This window comes from Gadus chalcogrammus, chromosome 14 (genome assembly GCF_026213295.1).
Source record: "Gadus chalcogrammus isolate NIFS_2021 chromosome 14, NIFS_Gcha_1.0, whole genome shotgun sequence".
NCBI lineage: Eukaryota > Metazoa > Chordata > Actinopteri > Gadiformes > Gadidae > Gadus > Gadus chalcogrammus.
In genome coordinates this window covers 10000044-10017419 of record NC_079425.1, presented here as the reverse complement: position 1 = coordinate 10017419, position 17376 = coordinate 10000044, and the positions used below count along the sequence as shown (strand labels likewise).

The 17376-nt window shown below is 44.7% G+C and overlaps 2 protein-coding genes across 3 annotated transcripts in view; one reads left to right on the top strand and one right to left on the bottom strand.

The window, feature by feature from the left end:
- The first annotated feature begins 443 nt into the window (after positions 1-443).
- Positions 444-10393, top strand: LOC130403640 (RNA polymerase-associated protein CTR9 homolog). Its single transcript, XM_056608058.1, is given in 23 exon segments — positions 444-638; positions 1110-1208; positions 1396-1753; positions 1866-1955; positions 2095-2351; positions 2473-2580; positions 2685-2921; positions 3072-3290; positions 3605-3788; positions 3952-4040; positions 4394-4579; positions 4661-4748; positions 4935-5062; positions 5064-5084; positions 5176-5292; positions 5395-5540; positions 5652-5723; positions 5852-5987; positions 6272-6415; positions 7760-7911; positions 8008-8089; positions 8225-8337; positions 9375-10393. Coding segments are annotated over 23 exon segments (3483 nt in total). The 5' UTR covers positions 444-593; the 3' UTR covers positions 9787-10393.
- A 1033-nt stretch (positions 10394-11426) lies between these two features.
- The window catches only part of LOC130403514 (eukaryotic translation initiation factor 4 gamma 2-like), a 6744-nt gene continuing 794 nt past the window's right edge, over positions 11427-17376 (bottom strand). Inside the window, exons 2-20 of one of the 2 annotated variants that reach the window (XM_056607906.1) lie at positions 17375-17376; positions 17113-17223; positions 16867-16969; positions 16649-16780; positions 16327-16393; positions 16082-16233; positions 15703-15810; positions 15371-15541; positions 15017-15155; positions 14723-14883; positions 14490-14621; positions 14145-14270; positions 13956-14048; positions 13651-13866; positions 13303-13561; positions 12852-13056; positions 12558-12766; positions 12322-12443; positions 11427-12216 (exon numbers count right to left, since the gene is read on the bottom strand). The exon at positions 17375-17376 is cut by the window's right edge and continues 113 nt beyond it. In XM_056607906.1, the coding sequence (XP_056463881.1) occupies positions 12151-12216; positions 12322-12443; positions 12558-12766; positions 12852-13056; positions 13303-13561; positions 13651-13866; positions 13956-14048; positions 14145-14270; positions 14490-14621; positions 14723-14883; positions 15017-15155; positions 15371-15541; positions 15703-15810; positions 16082-16233; position 16327 (2160 nt within the window). In that variant the 5' untranslated portion in view covers positions 16328-16393; positions 16649-16780; positions 16867-16969; positions 17113-17223; positions 17375-17376 and the 3' untranslated portion in view covers positions 11427-12150. The remainder of the gene's footprint in view (positions 12217-12321; positions 12444-12557; positions 12767-12851; positions 13057-13302; positions 13562-13650; positions 13867-13955; positions 14049-14144; positions 14271-14489; positions 14622-14722; positions 14884-15016; positions 15156-15370; positions 15542-15702; positions 15811-16081; positions 16234-16326; positions 16394-16648; positions 16781-16866; positions 16970-17112; positions 17224-17374) is intronic. The other variant, XM_056607905.1, reaches the window with a different exon arrangement.

The following is a 17376-nucleotide window of genomic DNA, read 5'->3' as shown; positions in this document are numbered from 1 at the left end:
CGCTCTCATAGGTCTAACAAAAAACACTGACCAAAAACAGAGGTATACAGTACCGCGCCGAACAGGTTCATTAAGATGACACGTGGATACCAAGTATATCCACCATGAAAATAAACTAACGTCAACTAAATCCAAAATATTTATTGACTCTAGAACTGAGAAAGCAATATACAACTTTATACCTTCTTTATTACATTCATAGTTATAATCGTCCATGATATGAATGTGCTATTACTATTATCAGTAAACCTACTGTATAGCATGTGTTTAATTTACATTCTAAATTAAATTCTGTTTTAAGTATCTGTTATAGGTTGACACCTTATAAATAAATTGCCATTTTAAAACATTATGTGACTTTTGATAGTAAACAAATAATTATAACAACATAGACAATTCAAATTCTATGTGGATGAAGCGGTACATACCGTCTGTCCTACGAGCTACCCGGACCTAAGTTGTAGCCCACACTATCGTAGCTTTTGAGCGGATGTAGCTGCCGTCCCTAATAATAGCCGCACGGTGTGTTATTCAGATATTGGTGTAATAATATTTTTTCAAAGCAAAACCGAGCGGATTTTTCGTCTCTCGAGATGTCTCGGGGTTCTATTGAAATCCCTTTGCGGGATACGGACGAGGTAAAATGAACCAACGATAAACATGCTCTGCTATACAAAGTGAAAACTTGTACAGCTTTATGTTAGCTGACATTGCTAATTGACTCTTGTACTACCGTATTGGCTCCGTTTTAAAGTCGTGTCCTTTTAGATGGTGGCTAAGTTAGGTGTGTGTAGTGATGAATTATTGGATGATTTCGCGTCCTTTCGACATAAATTGTATTTAGTCATTGGATCCTTGATTGATCTACGCTTAAACACACCTAAGATCAAATGCTATAACTTTTTGAGATTCACAAATTGATTTATAAGGTCCAGGAAAAAGGGAATTTTGCACTGGATAATTTAACCATGACTTTTCATTAATTGCTAATTCTGTCAAAGTTTTCCTGAGGATACAAGATGATCACGTGCCTAGGGTTATTGATTAATTGGACAGCATTACAAAATAATACGCGTTTCCTTGCTGACCAATGTATTTAATCCCTGCAGGTAATAGAGCTTGACTTTGATCAGTTGCCGGAGGGAGATGAGGTCATTAGCATCCTAAAGCAGGAACACACCCAGCTGCACATATGGATCGCTTTAGCGGTGAGTAAATGCCGTTTTTGCCATTTTTTTGTCTCATAAAACATTCTCACAGTTAAGATGATCGTTAAGAAAAAATATTGTAATGTTTATTCATATCTTAACCTTTTTGTACGTGTATTTATTTGGGGGGACTTATTTTTGTGTTAAAAACCATTTCTAATATAGATTTTTGTGTATATATCTTTAGTTGGAGTACTACAAACAAGGCAAAACCGAGGACTTTGTCAAGCTGCTAGAGGCAGCCCGCATTGATGGAAACCTAGACTACAGAGACCATGAGAAGGACCAGATGACTTGTCTGGACACACTAGCTGCCTACTATGTCCAACAAGCACGTAAAGAGAAAAACAAAGATGCCAAGAAGGAGCTCATCACGCAGGCCACGCTGCTGTACACGATGGCCGATAAGATCATTATGTATGACCAGAACCATTTGCTTGGAAGAGCCTGCTTCTGCCTTCTGGAGGGAGATAAAATGGACCAAGCCGATGCTCAGTTCCACTTTGTGCTCAACCAGTCCACCAATAATATTCCAGCCTTACTTGGTAGGTACTCTAACTGATTCACTTTTCAGGGAATTTTTTTCACAGTTTTAACTTTGTGAGTGATGTTCTTTTATTATTATTAAAATAATATTTGTGCTTTTCCATTGAACAGGTAAGGCCTGCATCTCCTTTAACAAGAAGGATTACAGGGGAGCGCTGGCATACTACAAGAAGGCTCTGCGGACCAACCCTGGCTGCCCAGGTAAGCACTACACTCAGATTGTCGCTAAAGGTTAACCACTTCCCTTGCCTCTTTGAGGAGGGTTCACTGTGTTATTTTTCACCACTAATTATCTTCTTGCCTCCTGTACTCCTCTTGTTTTCTCTTATCTTAAAACTAGCTGAGGTCAGGCTTGGAATGGGCCACTGTTTTGTCAAGCTAAACAAACTGGAGAAGGCCCGTTTGGCCTTTGGTCGAGCCCTGGAGCTCAACTCTAAGTGCGTCGGGGCCCTCGTGGGCTTGGCTGTGCTGGAGCTCAACAGCAAGGAGCCAGACTCCATCAAAAATGGTGTGCAGCTCCTCTCGCGGGCCTACACCATTGACCCCAGCAACCCCATGGTGCTGAACCACCTGGCCAACCACTTCTTCTTCAAAAAGGTAGCCTTCAGTCTAACGCTTCTTTTGAATGCCCATACCATTGGTCCTGGCCCCAGATCCAAGTGTGACGTGACATTCATGCCTTGTTCAAGCTGTCCAATTGCTAATCTTCCCTCCCCAGGACTACAGTAAAGTGCAGCATCTTGCCCTCCACGCCTTCCACAACACTGAGGTAGAGGCTATGCAGGCGGAGAGCTGCTACCAGCTGGCTCGCTCTTTCCACGTTCAGGTATGAGCCAAAACCATTAGTAGCCAGCATGCCTTTCTTGTTCTGTAGAAATTATATAATTTTGTGGCTGAGAAATTGTATTTTCCCTTTTTTTCTTTTTTTAGGAGGACTACGACCAGGCCTTTCAGTACTATTACCAGGCCACTCAGTTTGCCTCTTCCACCTTTGTGTTGCCGTTCTTTGGCCTGGGCCAAATGTATGTGTATCGCAGGGACAAGGAGAATGCAGCGCAATGCTTTGAAAAGGTGTTAAAGGCCTATCCCAACAACTATGAGACCATGAAGATCCTGGGGTCCCTCTATGCCACGTCCGACGATCAAGAGAAGCGGGACATTGCCAAAGTATGTGTATTTTATACCGTCTGGATTTACATTTCGTATGTTATTTAGTTATTGGGTTTCCTCAATTATTTGATGCTTTACGCAATAACATTCCCTTGAAAAAAACAAACTGTGACCTGAGATAATGAATCTCTGTTCGCTCCACCAAAGGGTCACCTGAAGAAGGTGACGGAGCAGTACCCGGACGACGTGGAGGCGTGGATCGAGCTGGCTCAGATCCTGGAGCAGACGGACATCCAGGGGGCCCTGTCGGCCTACGGCACAGCCACCCGCATCCTGCAGGAGAAGGTGCAGGCCGACGTCCCGCCCGAGATCCTCAACAACCTGGGCGCTCTGCACTTCAGACTGGGGAACCTGGGAGAGGCCAAGGTAGCTACTAGCCCTCAAGGGAACAGAGTTAACCCCGCTGTAGGGCTGGGTAACATGTATTTTCTGTGTCTAATGTTTGCCTTTTAAACGACCTATTTGCATTCCATGATTTAAATTGTCTAGCGTGTATTGTATATGTCAATCGCATTCAAGAAAACCCACGTAAAATCATGCTGATTTTATAAAGGCTATGTGTGTGTGTGTGTTACAATATACATTGGCCAGTCCTAACCTGGTCAGGATGGAGAATGTGGCTAATGGGTCAGGGTGTTTATCTAAAGGACAGCTGTATGTATGATGTCTCCTGTCTGTAGAAATACTTCCTTGCGTCGCTGGAGAGGGCCAAGGCCGAGGGCGAGCACGATGTGCATTACTACAACGCCATCTCTGTCACCACTTCCTACAATCTGGCCCGCTTGTACGAGGCCCTGTGTGAATTCCACGAAGCCGAAAAACTCTACAAAAACATCCTAAGAGAGCATCCCAACTACGTGGACTGTAAGATTATGGTCAATGAATTCATTTTGTTAGACCGGTAATCGTTGCAATATGTTAGATGCTATACTAATAACTATATTTTGTTTAGCTATATACATGCTATGCATAACCTTCACCTGTTGGGACATTGTTTGTGATTATGGCCTCTTGTCCTCAACCTTAGGCTACTTGCGACTTGGAGCAATGGCTCGTGACAAAGGAAACTTCTATGAAGCTTCTGATTGGTTTAAGGAAGCCCTGCAGATCAACCAGGTACTGATGCTGCATGGTAGTTTGGAAGTACTTGTCTTATTGATTGCAATGTAGTCTTAAGACAGACGAGTGGCTTGCAGAAACATTGTTTTCCTGGGGTATATATATATTTTCATGAACACCGTGTCTTGATTGTATAAAAAAAACATTGGATCCAGTTCTGGATTTCTGGATCCAATTTCTCGAAATGTGGCTACCTAAGGTACAGACGAGTAGGCTGTTGCATTTGAACACGAAAAAATATGCGGGGGAGGAAATGTGCAATGTTGCCATAAAACAAATGACAGAAAAAATATGTTTTACGCTATGCATTACACCACTGTTCTTGACCTGGCTTGTGTTGTGGACCCCAGGACCACCCCGACGCCTGGTCCCTCATAGGGAACCTTCACCTGGCCAAGCAGGAGTGGGGACCGGGTCAGAAGAAGTTTGAGCGAATCCTGAAGCAGCCGTCCACACAGAACGACACCTACTCCATGCTGGCTCTGGGCAACGTGTGGCTGCAGACCCTGCACCAGCCCACCAGGGACCGGGAGAAGGTACGAAATACCAAAAAAATTGAGTTATATTATTCATGTTTTTTTTCGATATTTAATATTGTGTGTCTTTTTTCATGACAGGAAAAGAGACATCAGGATCGCGCTCTGGCCATTTACAAACAGGTCCTGCGCAATGATGCCAAGAACCTCTACGCTGCCAATGGCATAGGTCTGTAAAGGATATCCCGCTATCGCCATAGCAACTTTGATGTGCTCTCTAGCACTGACTCTGAATAATTGCTCACATTAACACCGCTAACCATACCGCCCGACAACACGTTGAATGGACAAAGAGGGATACTCGCCGACGTGTCCCGCGTCGTGTGTCGCTGACGGATCCTCCCGTTGTGTGCAGGTGCCGTCCTGGCCCACAAGGGCTACTTCAGGGAGGCGCGAGACGTGTTCGCCCAGGTGAGGGAGGCCACCGCCGACATCAGCGACGTCTGGCTCAACCTGGCTCACATCTACGTGGAGCAGAAGCAAGTACATCAGTGCCGTGCAGATGGTAAAAGCGGCTCCCGGCGACGCCTTTTTTATCGTTATGTACGCGTGGGTTTCCCGTCTAACCCCTGCGCTGCTCCGACTCGTCCACACAGTACGAGAACTGCCTGAAGAAGTTCTACAAGCACCAGAACACCGAGGTGCTGCTGTACCTGGCCAGGGCGCTCTTCAAATGCGGAAAGCTGCAGGATTGTAAACAAATGCTGCTGAAGGTGAAGGGTTGGGATGGACGCTGTGGGGCGGTGGGCTGCTATTGTGTGAGTGTGGTTGGATAGGGCCGGAGTTGTAACGGTCTCCCTCCCACCCCTGACCAGGCCCGCCATGTGGCGCCGAGCGACACCGTCCTGATGTTCAACGTGGCGCTGGTGCTGCAGCGGCTCGCCACCCTGGTGCTCAAGGACGAGAAGAGCAACCTGAAGGCCGTGCTGAGCGCCGTCAAAGAGCTGGAGCTGGCCCACAGGTAGCACAGCGCCAGCCTCCAGCCACCGGATGGATGTGTCCATCCTTCTGGAGGTCCGCCTCCTGTCTCTGACCCCCCTTTTTTTTGTCATTTCCTCCGGTTCAATCCCAGATATTTCAGCTACCTGAGCAAGGCTGGAGACAAGATGAGGTTCGACCTTGCGCTCGCTGCGTCCGAGGCCAGGTCAGTAGAACTTGAGTACTTCAGATTATGCAGTTGACATGACCTTCAGTAGTTGCTCTGTATTCAGCGCAAAAAGACTGTGCTGGGCCTTGCAGTAAAATGGTGGTTTCTGCGTGTCTGTTTTGCAGGCAGTGCTCTGATCTGCTGAGCCAGGCCCAGTACCACGTGTCCCGAGCCAGGAAGCAGGACGAGGAGGACAAGGAGATGAGGGCCAAACAGGAGCAGGAGAGGGACATACTGCGGCAGCAGATACGGAAGGAACAGGTTCGTAGACACTTTGGCGAATGGAGTCAAACGTATGCCAAACACAAACACTTACTCATCAACAACGCTCGTGTTGTGATGAGTGTTTGATGTCTTACTCAAGCACGCCTCCATTGCAAACTCCTTGTTGCGAAGTTGAGCTGCGTTATAATGAAATGGAACTCTAATGTTCTGTAAGAGTTGAGGAATAAGGAGTCGTCCCCGAGTACGTAAACGGGCCTGTTTCCGCCTCCTCTGGGTTGAGCCTCCATGACGTGTGTTCTGCGTTCCGTGGGTTTGTCCAGGAGGACAAGAGCACCAGGGTGGCCGAGGACCAGAGGAAACTCCTGGAGAGGAGGGCCATGTACGTGGAGAAGACCAAGAACCTGCTCTCCTTCGTGGACGGTCCGAAGGAGACCAGCAAGGACAAGAAGAAGGGAGGCAGCCGTGTGAGTACCCTCCTCCGTGTCCCGACGACGGCCTGGCTCATCGAACGCCTCTCTGCCAGTTTGCCTCAGCCAAACATCGTTGGCCCAGAACATAATTAAAACGTCAAAGCATAAAAGCATAATCTTAACGGATCAAGGATCAAAAATCCCAGACCAATTTTATACATTTGCAGTACGATGACAACCAAGGCTTATGTTTCCGGAAATGTATGTGTCAATTATGGCACCCATTGCACTGCTAAGCAACCCTGGAACGAGGGATCCCCCACGCTGCGTTCCTTCTCAAATTTTCTTCTTTGCTAATTAAGAGTTTTTTCATTCCATCTGGGAGGCTAGGGCTAAGAGGGTGTCATCAATATATGGCCTGTTATGCCCTTTGAGACTTTAACTGTGATTAAGGGTTATATAAAAGTCTAAGACAGTAGTGGTTGTGTAGGCCTTTGCTATTCTAATGTAGTTATTACATTGAAGCCTATTCTATATTCTGGGTTGAAAACTGGTAAGGATCCAAAAAGGTGACAATTCATGCCTGAAAACTAAGACAATCCGCATGCAAAATCAAACGGGTTCTATTTCTCTATAGGTGCTCTGCCCAAGTGGCACACAAAAGACCATCAGTGTGATCCAGAGGCATTTATTAGCAGCAGTTATAACTAATAATGTGAGATTTATTGTTGGCATCTCAAAAGCATCATTGAGCTGCTTTTGAGAACTCCTGTAAACCCTTCCTTCTGATCTGTATGTGTGTTTTTACCATGGTAAATGCAGTGTTGCTGTGCAAAATCGGCCTTATATTTAATTCTTCCCTTTCTGTCTCAACAATGTAGAAACTACCCATTATTTGCAGGATCTTTGTTCTTGCTCGGATTGAGGTGCAGGTTAACTAATAAGCCCAATCAGATGAAAGAGAATCTCGGCTCAAACCAGGAAACATACAAACCTTGATTCATCTTTGTGCAGGGTCGAGTTCAGCTAACCATTTTATGGATTTCAAAATGCAATCAGCTTATCAGGATCAGATTACCAACAGGAATCTCTGCTGAGCCACTGAAACCTTTGTTTTCACTGGATCAGGTCGATAGTTTTGCACATCAAACGGCTGAAGCAGAGTAGCAGAAAACTACTGTGAACATTCCTTCCCACAGAGCCCTTTACCCGCAGACGACTTTTAGAAATAGACCTTGTATATATATTTGAAAAAAAGTAACATTTTGATGAATGTGGACCCCAAAACTTCTGTCAGGGGGGGTTAATGAGGGAGTCCAGCTCCCCCATAGTTTAAACACTGATCCTCCTCAAAGACAACCGTGTGCGTGACCTCTTATGCTCTCTTCTCTGTGGCAGCGCAAGAAGGGGGCTGACATGGACGAGTTTGTCAACGACGACTCGGACGAGGACCTGCCCTCAAAGAAGAGGAGGAGGAAGAAGGGCGCCAGCGGCAGCGAGCCAGACGACGATGAGAACGGAGACAAAAAGTCACGCAAGAGAAGGAAGAGGTGAAAGCCCGGCCGGCACACAAGAGTAAAGAATCCCCCCCTTTTGTAGTGTCGTCGAGGTGGTGGTTGTCTAAAGCGGCTGATCTCTGTTATTAGGCCTGATGACGGCAGCGATGAAGGGGAGGGAGGCTCACGAACCAAGAAGCAACGCAAGCCAAAGGAGCGAAAGCGGATCCAGGTTAGTTTTTGTTTCGCACTCCAATGCCTCCCCCTCCCCGGTCCAAGGAATATAAGAAATATCATCCAGGGTACAATCAGACACCGCATTGTGTAAATATGTGTGTGTTTGTGTTTGTTATTCCGTCCCATCCAGTCCCAGCAAGACCGCCTTCCCCCCTCCCTCAAGGGAAAGATCAAGTCCAAGGCCATCATCTCGTCTTCAGACTCCTCTTCGGATGAAGACGGCCTGAAAATAGCAGAAGATCGGTAAGTAGGGTTTATGCTGTTGTTTGGAGTTGGGGGCACATTACACATGGGCCCATTACATACATCTATATTCCGCTTTATAAATTGGCCTACACGATGTAACATTTCCAAATATCCAAAAAGATCCCAAGACAGATACATGCCATTAAACATCATTCAAAGAGATTAGTAACACCTATTTTACACAGTCACTTAAACGTAGTGTAAGCATCGACCCTTCAATCCCCCTGGCCCCGTAAGACAGCGGTCTATCCACGACGCAAGGCTCCTGGAGTCATCTCCTTTTTTACATGTTGTCTCGATGTTTCCTGGCTGCGCCGGTCAATGGGAGCATATTCCATATGTTTTCATTCAAAACACACGTATTTAGGTTCGGCAAAGCTCGGGATACGACCACATATAAAAATGGCTGATATAACAGAATGTGAAACGTGGATTCAAGATTCTACCGAGCGGTAAAGTCACGTCAACGCATGACCAATTCACAATGCGTACCAGTCACTTTTGATTTCCAATGAACGTTATCGACAGACGCAGACCCGAATGCCTCTGGACGCAGTTAGATGGACCTACAACAAACAGTGTGTATGGAACAGTGTGACTCACAAACGGCAGCCCTATGGTGGTTCATAAAAATGCCTCAACGGCAAAGGGCGCTCCTCTGTACCGTCATCATATTAAAACCCGCCCCATATTTGATCAACGGTTGGGATTTTCCCTTTGGCCAGTCTGCTGGTAATCAGTTTGAACAGAAGGGGGGCCCAGACGCATTTGCCGTAGCAAATAAGACATGAGCTTTCAGATCGGTTTGGTTTCCAGGCTTGTCCTGAACTACTCCAACTAAACAAACCCATTTGGAGGGTTAGTTTAGTTGGAGTAGGTGGAAACACTTGAACAGGGAAGGGAACCCTTACCCATTGAAAGTAGAATAAATCTGTTTCAATGAGGTAAAGTCATCATAGACTCAAATAAGAAGTTATTGTGATTTTGGGGTAGATTTGCTAAATGTTAACCTCATGCCATCTGTCACCACGTAGCACCCAAAAAGCCAGCATCTCTGGCTCGGACGACGAGAGCGCCCCCCCAAGGAAGCGCATCGCCTCGGACAGCGACTCGGAGGCCGGGGGGCCGAACCGCTCGGGCAGCGAGGCGGGCAGCCCCCGTCGCTCCGCCGCCGCCTCAGACGACTCGGGCAGCGACCAGCCCGTCAAGAAGAGGAGGGCGCAGCGGCAGTCCGACTCGGACGAGCAGTCGGACACCGGCAGCAAGAGGGGGCGCCGATCGGGCTCAGACGAGGACGACGACGGGTCCCGGCCCGGCTCGCCGGCCGTGGCGGCGTCGGCCCGGGGGTCCGACGCGGGGTCGGACAACGAGGGCTCGCCGCGGCGTTCCGACAACGGCTCGGAGCCGGCGCGGTCCGCCCGAGGCTCGGACGACGACAGCGATTGAGGGAGACCGACTTCAGAGACTTTTCTAGGAATTTGAGAAGTCCACCGGTCTGCTGTCTGGAGCTGCGCTTTTATTTTTTTTTACATGGGTCTGTTTCAATTGCAGGGACTTTTGTTTTGTCACTCACAATAGATGTAGATTTAGAAACGTTTTGTAGCCTAAGTGTATACTAGTCATGAATAGTTGGATGTGCCACAAATGGGGAGAGGTCCAGAGGGGTAAACCAGATGTCCTTTTTTATGTTTGATCACATCTTAATTCAACTTCTTAAAAAGATTTGAGTCGGTTTTTCCACAAAAGACCGGTACAAACACTGACCGAAAAATGAGTTACACACATGTAAATAAAATGACTAAGAGTTGTCCAATGCGTCCATTGTTTTTGTTCTGATACACTGCCATCCTCAACGGCAATCCATTGCAAACAAAACATCTTACAGGTGAAACTCAAATGTTGAATATCATGCAAGAGTTAGTTTCCGTAATTCAAATAAAAATGTGAAGCCAATACTATATGCTCATTACATGGAAAGTGAGATATTTCATGCCTTTGTTATCATTTTGATGATTATGGCCTACAGTTTATGGAATCCCCAAATTCAAAAGCTCCAACAGAATATTAAATTAAAGGATTTTATACACAGAAATGTCGGCCCTCTGATAATCATGCATATGTACTCACTCAGTACCTGGTTTGGGCCCATTGCGACGTGGATGCTCAGCCTGTGTAACTGCTGAGGTGTTATGGAAGACCAGGTTGCTTCAATAGTGGCCTTCAGGTCTTGCAGAAGACATGGCTCCCCAAATCCACACTGGAAACTTTAGAACGGACTTCAAGCATCTTGGATTGTGTGCCTCTCCATTCTTCTTCCAGACTCTTGGTTTCCAAAAGTAATGCAAATTTTCCAAAATTCAATGGTTTAAAGCACAGCTGTCAGGTCAGCAGTCTTCCGCATGATTTTACCAAACAAGACTGAAGCCATTTGCAGGCTCAGGAAATCTGAACTGATTAGTGTGACACTTTCAGCCTATACTGAAATTTTGCAGAGTGTAAAGACTAGTTTCAATTTGTTGAATTACCAATACTTTTTTACACGATAGTTTCACCTTTATATTGGTTTGCGGGAGTTGAAAATAATTTGCCACTCTTGTAATGGAATGTTCATGCTAAGCTGGGACCTGTTGACATGACCATGCCCACAGCCAGTTATGAGGTCACCGAGGTCCAGACCTCTAATCCTTCGAGATAAACTACAATACTGCACAAAACTCAGCATTTGAACTTCTCAGATGAGAAAATGCTTTATTTACTTGAGACGCGTTACTTTGTTCACCGTGTTAGACTTGTAATGAGTGCACAACCCGTCCCAAACAACTGAAGCCTGGACCACATCTCCCAGACCCCACCATTTTTCAAACCTTGGATACGGCCCTGGATGCGACACAGGATTTACACAATAAATAGTTTGGGCCAATGGTAGTTTCAGTAAAATAAGATAATCACTGCAATAGTACAGGCTTCCTTGAATTTGAAGAAGGACAAAAAATTATTTTGTTGAGTTTTAACTTTATTGAAGAACAACTATTGCACAGTAAAGTCATAGCTCTTACAGTACAGTAACCTTTTTTAAATAGAATTAGAAAAAGTTTTAAAAATCAGACATAAATTTCATCAAAATTGCTAGGTAACAAAACAATGTCTGGATCAGGCAAATATGAAAACAGTTTTAACTTGTCAAACAAGATGCTGAAAAAAAAAAAAACCATTTAGTCCTCTTAACAATTTAAAAACAGTATTTCTTTGGCAAATGCTGGTCTTATGTTACAACCTGAGGCGCAGATGGTGTTGTCTGTTAAGATGTAAAAAAACAAGTTAAAGTATGATTGTACAACACGGCCACATGATTCCCTCTCATCGGCCAAAAGCATTTAAAAAGAATTCTTAAAATGACCAAAATATTTTGTTAATGAGATGAAATAAATAAAGTTTAAGCAAATGTATCTTATGGAGATGCCTTAAAAATAAAATTGTTATTAAAGACCACCATTCAGAACTCAGCATGAGCACAAATAACCTGTATAAACGACTGAAGAAGACAAACTGCCTCTAGGATTCACAGCGCAAAACCTAGAACATTTTGTTGGCGCCAAGACATTGGAACCCATCAGTCGGCCAGAAGATGACAGCCAAGAGGAATCTAAGTGATTTGGGAATTATTGGCAGGATATTTGCTAAAACAAATTAAACAGCGAGTAACAAAATGGTAAGTCAAGAGGGATGGTTGAAATGGGGCACAGAGACACAAGAGGGGGAGAAAACTGCAACTTTGTATCATAATCATAACCATAAGGCTTTGGTTCAGTTTCAGTCCTCTTCCCCATCAGACTCCTCTTCCTCAGCCGTCTCCAGCCAGGTCAGCCACTGGTTCACCTGCAGAGGAAGGATTCACAATAAGGTCAACACAAATGCATTCATATTGTCCTTCCGCCGAGGAGCCATGCATGGTGGCTTATGAACACATCAGTGCTAAATTACCTGAAACAAGGCTTTTCCTTTTCCTGGGAATTCTTGGACAATGTCTTCTCGCCAAGCCAAGAAAGATTCCTCTTCGATGATCTCCATATCGTACAGGTTGACAAAGTAGCGCAGCAACATGCCTGCCGAAAGTGTTCAGAGGAAATTCAGTTAGAAAAGTAGGCAGTGACACCCGTTTGACTGCCTTGTAACATGCACACTGATGTACACGCAGGTCCAAGATAATGTGCACATACCTTTGGGGAAAGCCTTGGAATTGCAGTGGACCTGCAGGGCGTAAAGGGCACAGACTTGCAGGTCAACTTGATCATGCAGAAATTTCTGCGCAACCGGTTTGAAATCCTGCAGCATCTGTTTCTCCTGGTCCATCTGTTCCTTAGTGGGGGCTGCAAGCTGTTCTTCCTCGTCATCAGCAAAGATCTTGCAGTCTATGAACTGCAAGAAACTGATAGGAGAGGGCACGATTAATACCTGAGATTCAAACAGGGTTCACATCAGGAGAATAGGTTTTGGTTTTTCAGTGATTGTACCTGGTGATCAGGATGTTGACGAAGCCCGGGTCAGTGTGGAGCTTGAGGGAAATGTTGTCCCGGATCCACTTGTATATGGACTGGGGAGAGGGGTCTTTCTTGAGCTGATTCAGCAGCTCCTTCTCCAGCTTCATCAAGGGGAACAAGAAGCCCAGGCCTCTGCCATCCAGGACCTCCAGCATTCTCTCCTTGTTTTGGTCACACTCTGCAGGATTGAACACAAAATCATTAGCGTTGGCCAAAGGCATGACTTTCCGTACCATTATTAAAACACAGGTCAAGTTCTGAATGGGAATTTCTCTACTTACAGGAAAAGTGCTAAATATAACGGCTCATGGTAATTTGTGAATTGCTATTAACATCGTCATACAAGTTATCCGAGGTATGCAAAGAAAGCACTCTTCAGAAATCAATACTCAAAGACACACAAGTCAGCCATCTTACTACATACCAGGTAGCATCTTGCTCATGTTGACCTTGCTCTGCAGGAACAGATCAGTCAGCCAGTCAGGATCGTTCCTCTTGGCGACCTGCTGCAGGCAGAGCAGGAAGAGGGGGAAGTGGTTTCCATTCTCCAGGGGACTGGCCAAGTCGGCGATGCTCACCAGGTCGGCGATGATGGCCCGTGCGCAAAACTGAGCCAAGTAGGACTTGACCTTAGGAATCTGGTCCTCAATGTTGGGACACTGGTCGAGGACGCTTAGAAAAGCCTGGCGAGAAGGGAACCAAAACCTGAGGTTAGACTTGATGTTGTAGAAAGGAAGGCAGCAGAACTCTTTTGGGAGGTAGTGAAACCAACCTGGATGAGGTTTTCCCCGGTGACGAGGCCATCGGTGCAGAGCCCGTGGATCAGCACGCTAGTCTGCTCCTGCTCCTCGTCCGGGCGCTCCAGTGAATACACCACGAGCTTCCTCAGCATCTCTGGTACAAAGTGTTTTGGGGCCTTCATCTCCTTCACAGCGTTCACAGCCTCCTCGAGGTCCTTGCTGCTGAGGTATTTAACCAGCAGGGCCTCCTGAAGGGGAAATGGGCAACGTTATGTCTGCATCCAAGAATGACACCAGTCATACTAACAAAAAAGGAGTGGAATAAAGAAAAACGCACGGTCATTGTAAGCATTTCTTCCTTTGAAAGCGTTTTCTTGGTGGGCTTTGGAGGCTTCTCCTGAATTGGTAGAGGGTTTGCCTTCAAGCCAAGCTGTCGAGAAACAAAAAAAAGGCATGGCAAGTTAACATGGGGCTTCTATAGTGGGATATGTGTTTAGGTTAAGGAAAACCTTATGCATATGCTTACTTCTGCCAGAGGAGGTGTTCGTGTGCGTATTGGCTGAGCACTAGGAGGAATCATATTTGGAGTCTGTGGCTGCAGCTTCGTCATTTGAGTTTTATTAAAACTGAATTGTGCAGGTCTTAGACTTATCTAGAAAGATAAAGGCAACCAGTGTTACTTAGTGTTACAAAATAAGTATTCAACCAAATGTCACATCAGGGTTAGAGTGAAAGCTTTTTAGGTATAGGCCTATAAATAACTTAAGTCTTAAAGTATGCAAATATTAACGGTTAGGAGCGTGTAAAAAAAAAAAGTTTATAATTGGTTGTTAAATTGGACCAAAAAGAGATAAGAACTTCAGTTTTGTACCTCATCTACTCCAAGGCGGCCCTTCTTGACAAATTGCGGTCCCCCATTCTTAGACTGCTGTTGCTGCAGCAGCTGCTGCTGCTGCTGCAGCATTGAGTGATTCTGGTTCGGGGTTTTGTACAGAGTCGGTCCCTAGAACAAAATGCAAAAATTACTCAAAATGTTCGCGTTTGTATAAAATAAAAAATCCAAAATGAGAGCGGCAGGCCTAGTGGGGAATAGACGTTATTTACCTGGTTGGGTTTGATCAGAGTTCTGCCTCCCATGTTGAACTGAGACTGGGACGGGGCGTTGAGAGCATTGTGGCCGTTGAAGCGCGGGTTAATACGGTGGCGGTCCATATTCGGGTTATAGCAGTCTTCAATCACCCCTGGGCCTGTGCCAATACCACTGCCTATTGAGCAAAAGAACACGTTATACTCCAGGGACGATAGGAGAAGACCATTTGGACATAATTTTTAGGCAAACATGTCAATGCTAAAAACAGTAGCACATCCCTACAGAGGTGGTGTTTTGGATTCACATACCAGGCATTTGCCCAAACATATCAGCTAACCCCCCCAGGGTTCCCCTGTCAAGCTTGTGAGCAGATGACAGGAAGACGCTCTCCATGAAGAAGTTATCCCTCATTTCCTGGGTCAGGTTGTGACCAAATATACCTGCTTCCTGCATAAAGGGAAAGACAAAAATCGATAAATACACACACAAAATAATTAATCTTCAACGTTTGCTATCCTTTGACTGAACATTGAGGAAGAACCCTTCAATTACAATGGTGACGAGTTAAAAAGTGGTTAAAAAATGAAGGAAAGCAATGTGAATTTATAAAATAATCTCATTCTATTTCGCTATAACAAAAAACAAATGGAAAATCTCTTTACCTGACGAATCTGATTGATGGTCTTGGGTGTGTTGTCCATGAAAGGCTTGCGAGGAACCCAATTGTTCTCACGCAACTCCACTATGTCTTGTAGCAAGAAGCGGATCCTGGCAGACAACTCCTTGCTGTTCATCAAGCAATCCATTCTCCGGAAGTACTGATCCATTAAAGACTGCAATAGAAATAGCAGCAGTAATTAGAGGTGTTTTAAAAACAAGTAGAATTTCACCATTTAAATCCACGTTTTATGGATTAACAGCTTCAATTCTGTGCAACACTAGGTAGGCCAGCTGCAGTCATGGCAATAAGGAATCTGATGCACATGGGGCTAACCTTCGCCTTTTTATGATCCAGTCTGGGTCCCACTGTTCTCATGATCTGACAGAGGCATTCCAGGTCTTCTCCCATATCATTAACCTGGGTTTTCTTCTTTTCCAGAAGCTGATTAATCAAAAAAAAAAGGGCATCATAACACACCTCAAAATGCATTTACATATGAATCATGTTGAACTTCACGTGCTCGCATTAAAAGGAAATTCTGAAATAGTCTCAGAGGATGTCACTTTACATGTATGTTTATAAACTACATGTGTATACTATTGGAACTTGCTATCCAGCAAAACAATCTTAACATGACACAATTTAGATAATAAAGTACATTTCTGCAAATTGGCCGTTAATAAACACCAAATTGATACTTTTCTAAACATACCGTTTTAATACACTTATGAAGGATGGATTCATGGATGAGATTAAGTTTGCCAAGCTCCCCAATGAATTTGATGTTTCCCAGCATTTTGATCTTGGCAATTGTGCGTTGCTCTTCCTCCTCGGTTGTGAGAGGGCCATCTTGTTTATCGTACACTAAAATGTAGTCAAGATAGGATTTCAGTTAATTCAATGCAATTTGTATTAATCAATGAATTTTATGTCAAACCTATTTGATAAACAACTCACTTTCAACATTTTTGGCACGATTCTCAAACTCCTCTTGAAGGTTAGAAAGAAGAATACGCCTGAATGTCTGAAAAAGACAAATATAAAAATTACACCCAGAATACAGTTATCAAAACTTAGACTTTTATAAATGCCAGAGTGTCATTGAATGCAGAGATTGAGATTTCCAATGGTGCAATTAATTTATGACAGGTGACACTCAATCTTGAAAATAAAGTATCGGCCATACCATCAATTGCCATTTACTAGCAATGAATAAATGTAGACCTGTGCAAGAACAGACCAAGATTACATTCTGGACAGTGATTTTCAAATATCTTACTGTGCTCTGCTTTTGTGTAGTTTGAATCTCTGGGGATGAGCTGTCAAAGTTGGGTGCTTCCTCTGCCAAGCGGAGACATAGCTGAGCATATAGCAAGCTATACTTGGGCTCTTCAAGTGCTTTGTCAACAATCTAAAAAAATAAATACATGCATGAAGCAAAAGTTCATTTGACCAGTTACAATTTCAATAAGGTGAATTAAATAAGCAAATACTTACCAACAAGATGATCCCCTTCAGGACAACTTTAGACTCTATGCCAGCGTTCAGAAGGTCGAGGCATAGCTTGTCAAACTTCTCAGGGGTAAGCTTGTTGAGTATGCTAATAAAAGAAAAAAGAACGTGTCACCAGTCACATTGGAAATAAGGTTCCGTCGTATCAAAAATAAATTAAGATAGTTATGTGGGACCTATTGTCATGTAGGCAAGCATCGGAATGCTTGATTTTATTGGACGTGAACATACCCTCTCACTTTGCGGAAGGTTTTGTCATGTCTCCCTTTTTCATTTAAGGCGTCTTGCCTAGAAGGCACCCATCGCTGAGGGCCCCCTCCTGAGTGTTTGCCGGGGAACTTGCTGCAAGGAAGGAAGGAGGGAAAGCATAAGCTTGGACCTACTCCGTTTGTACCGTGTGATTTAACTAGGCTAGTGCCGACACGTTACACAAATGTTGCCACATTAACAAAGGAAACACATTTTTATTAAAATAAGGGCAAAGGTCACAGACCT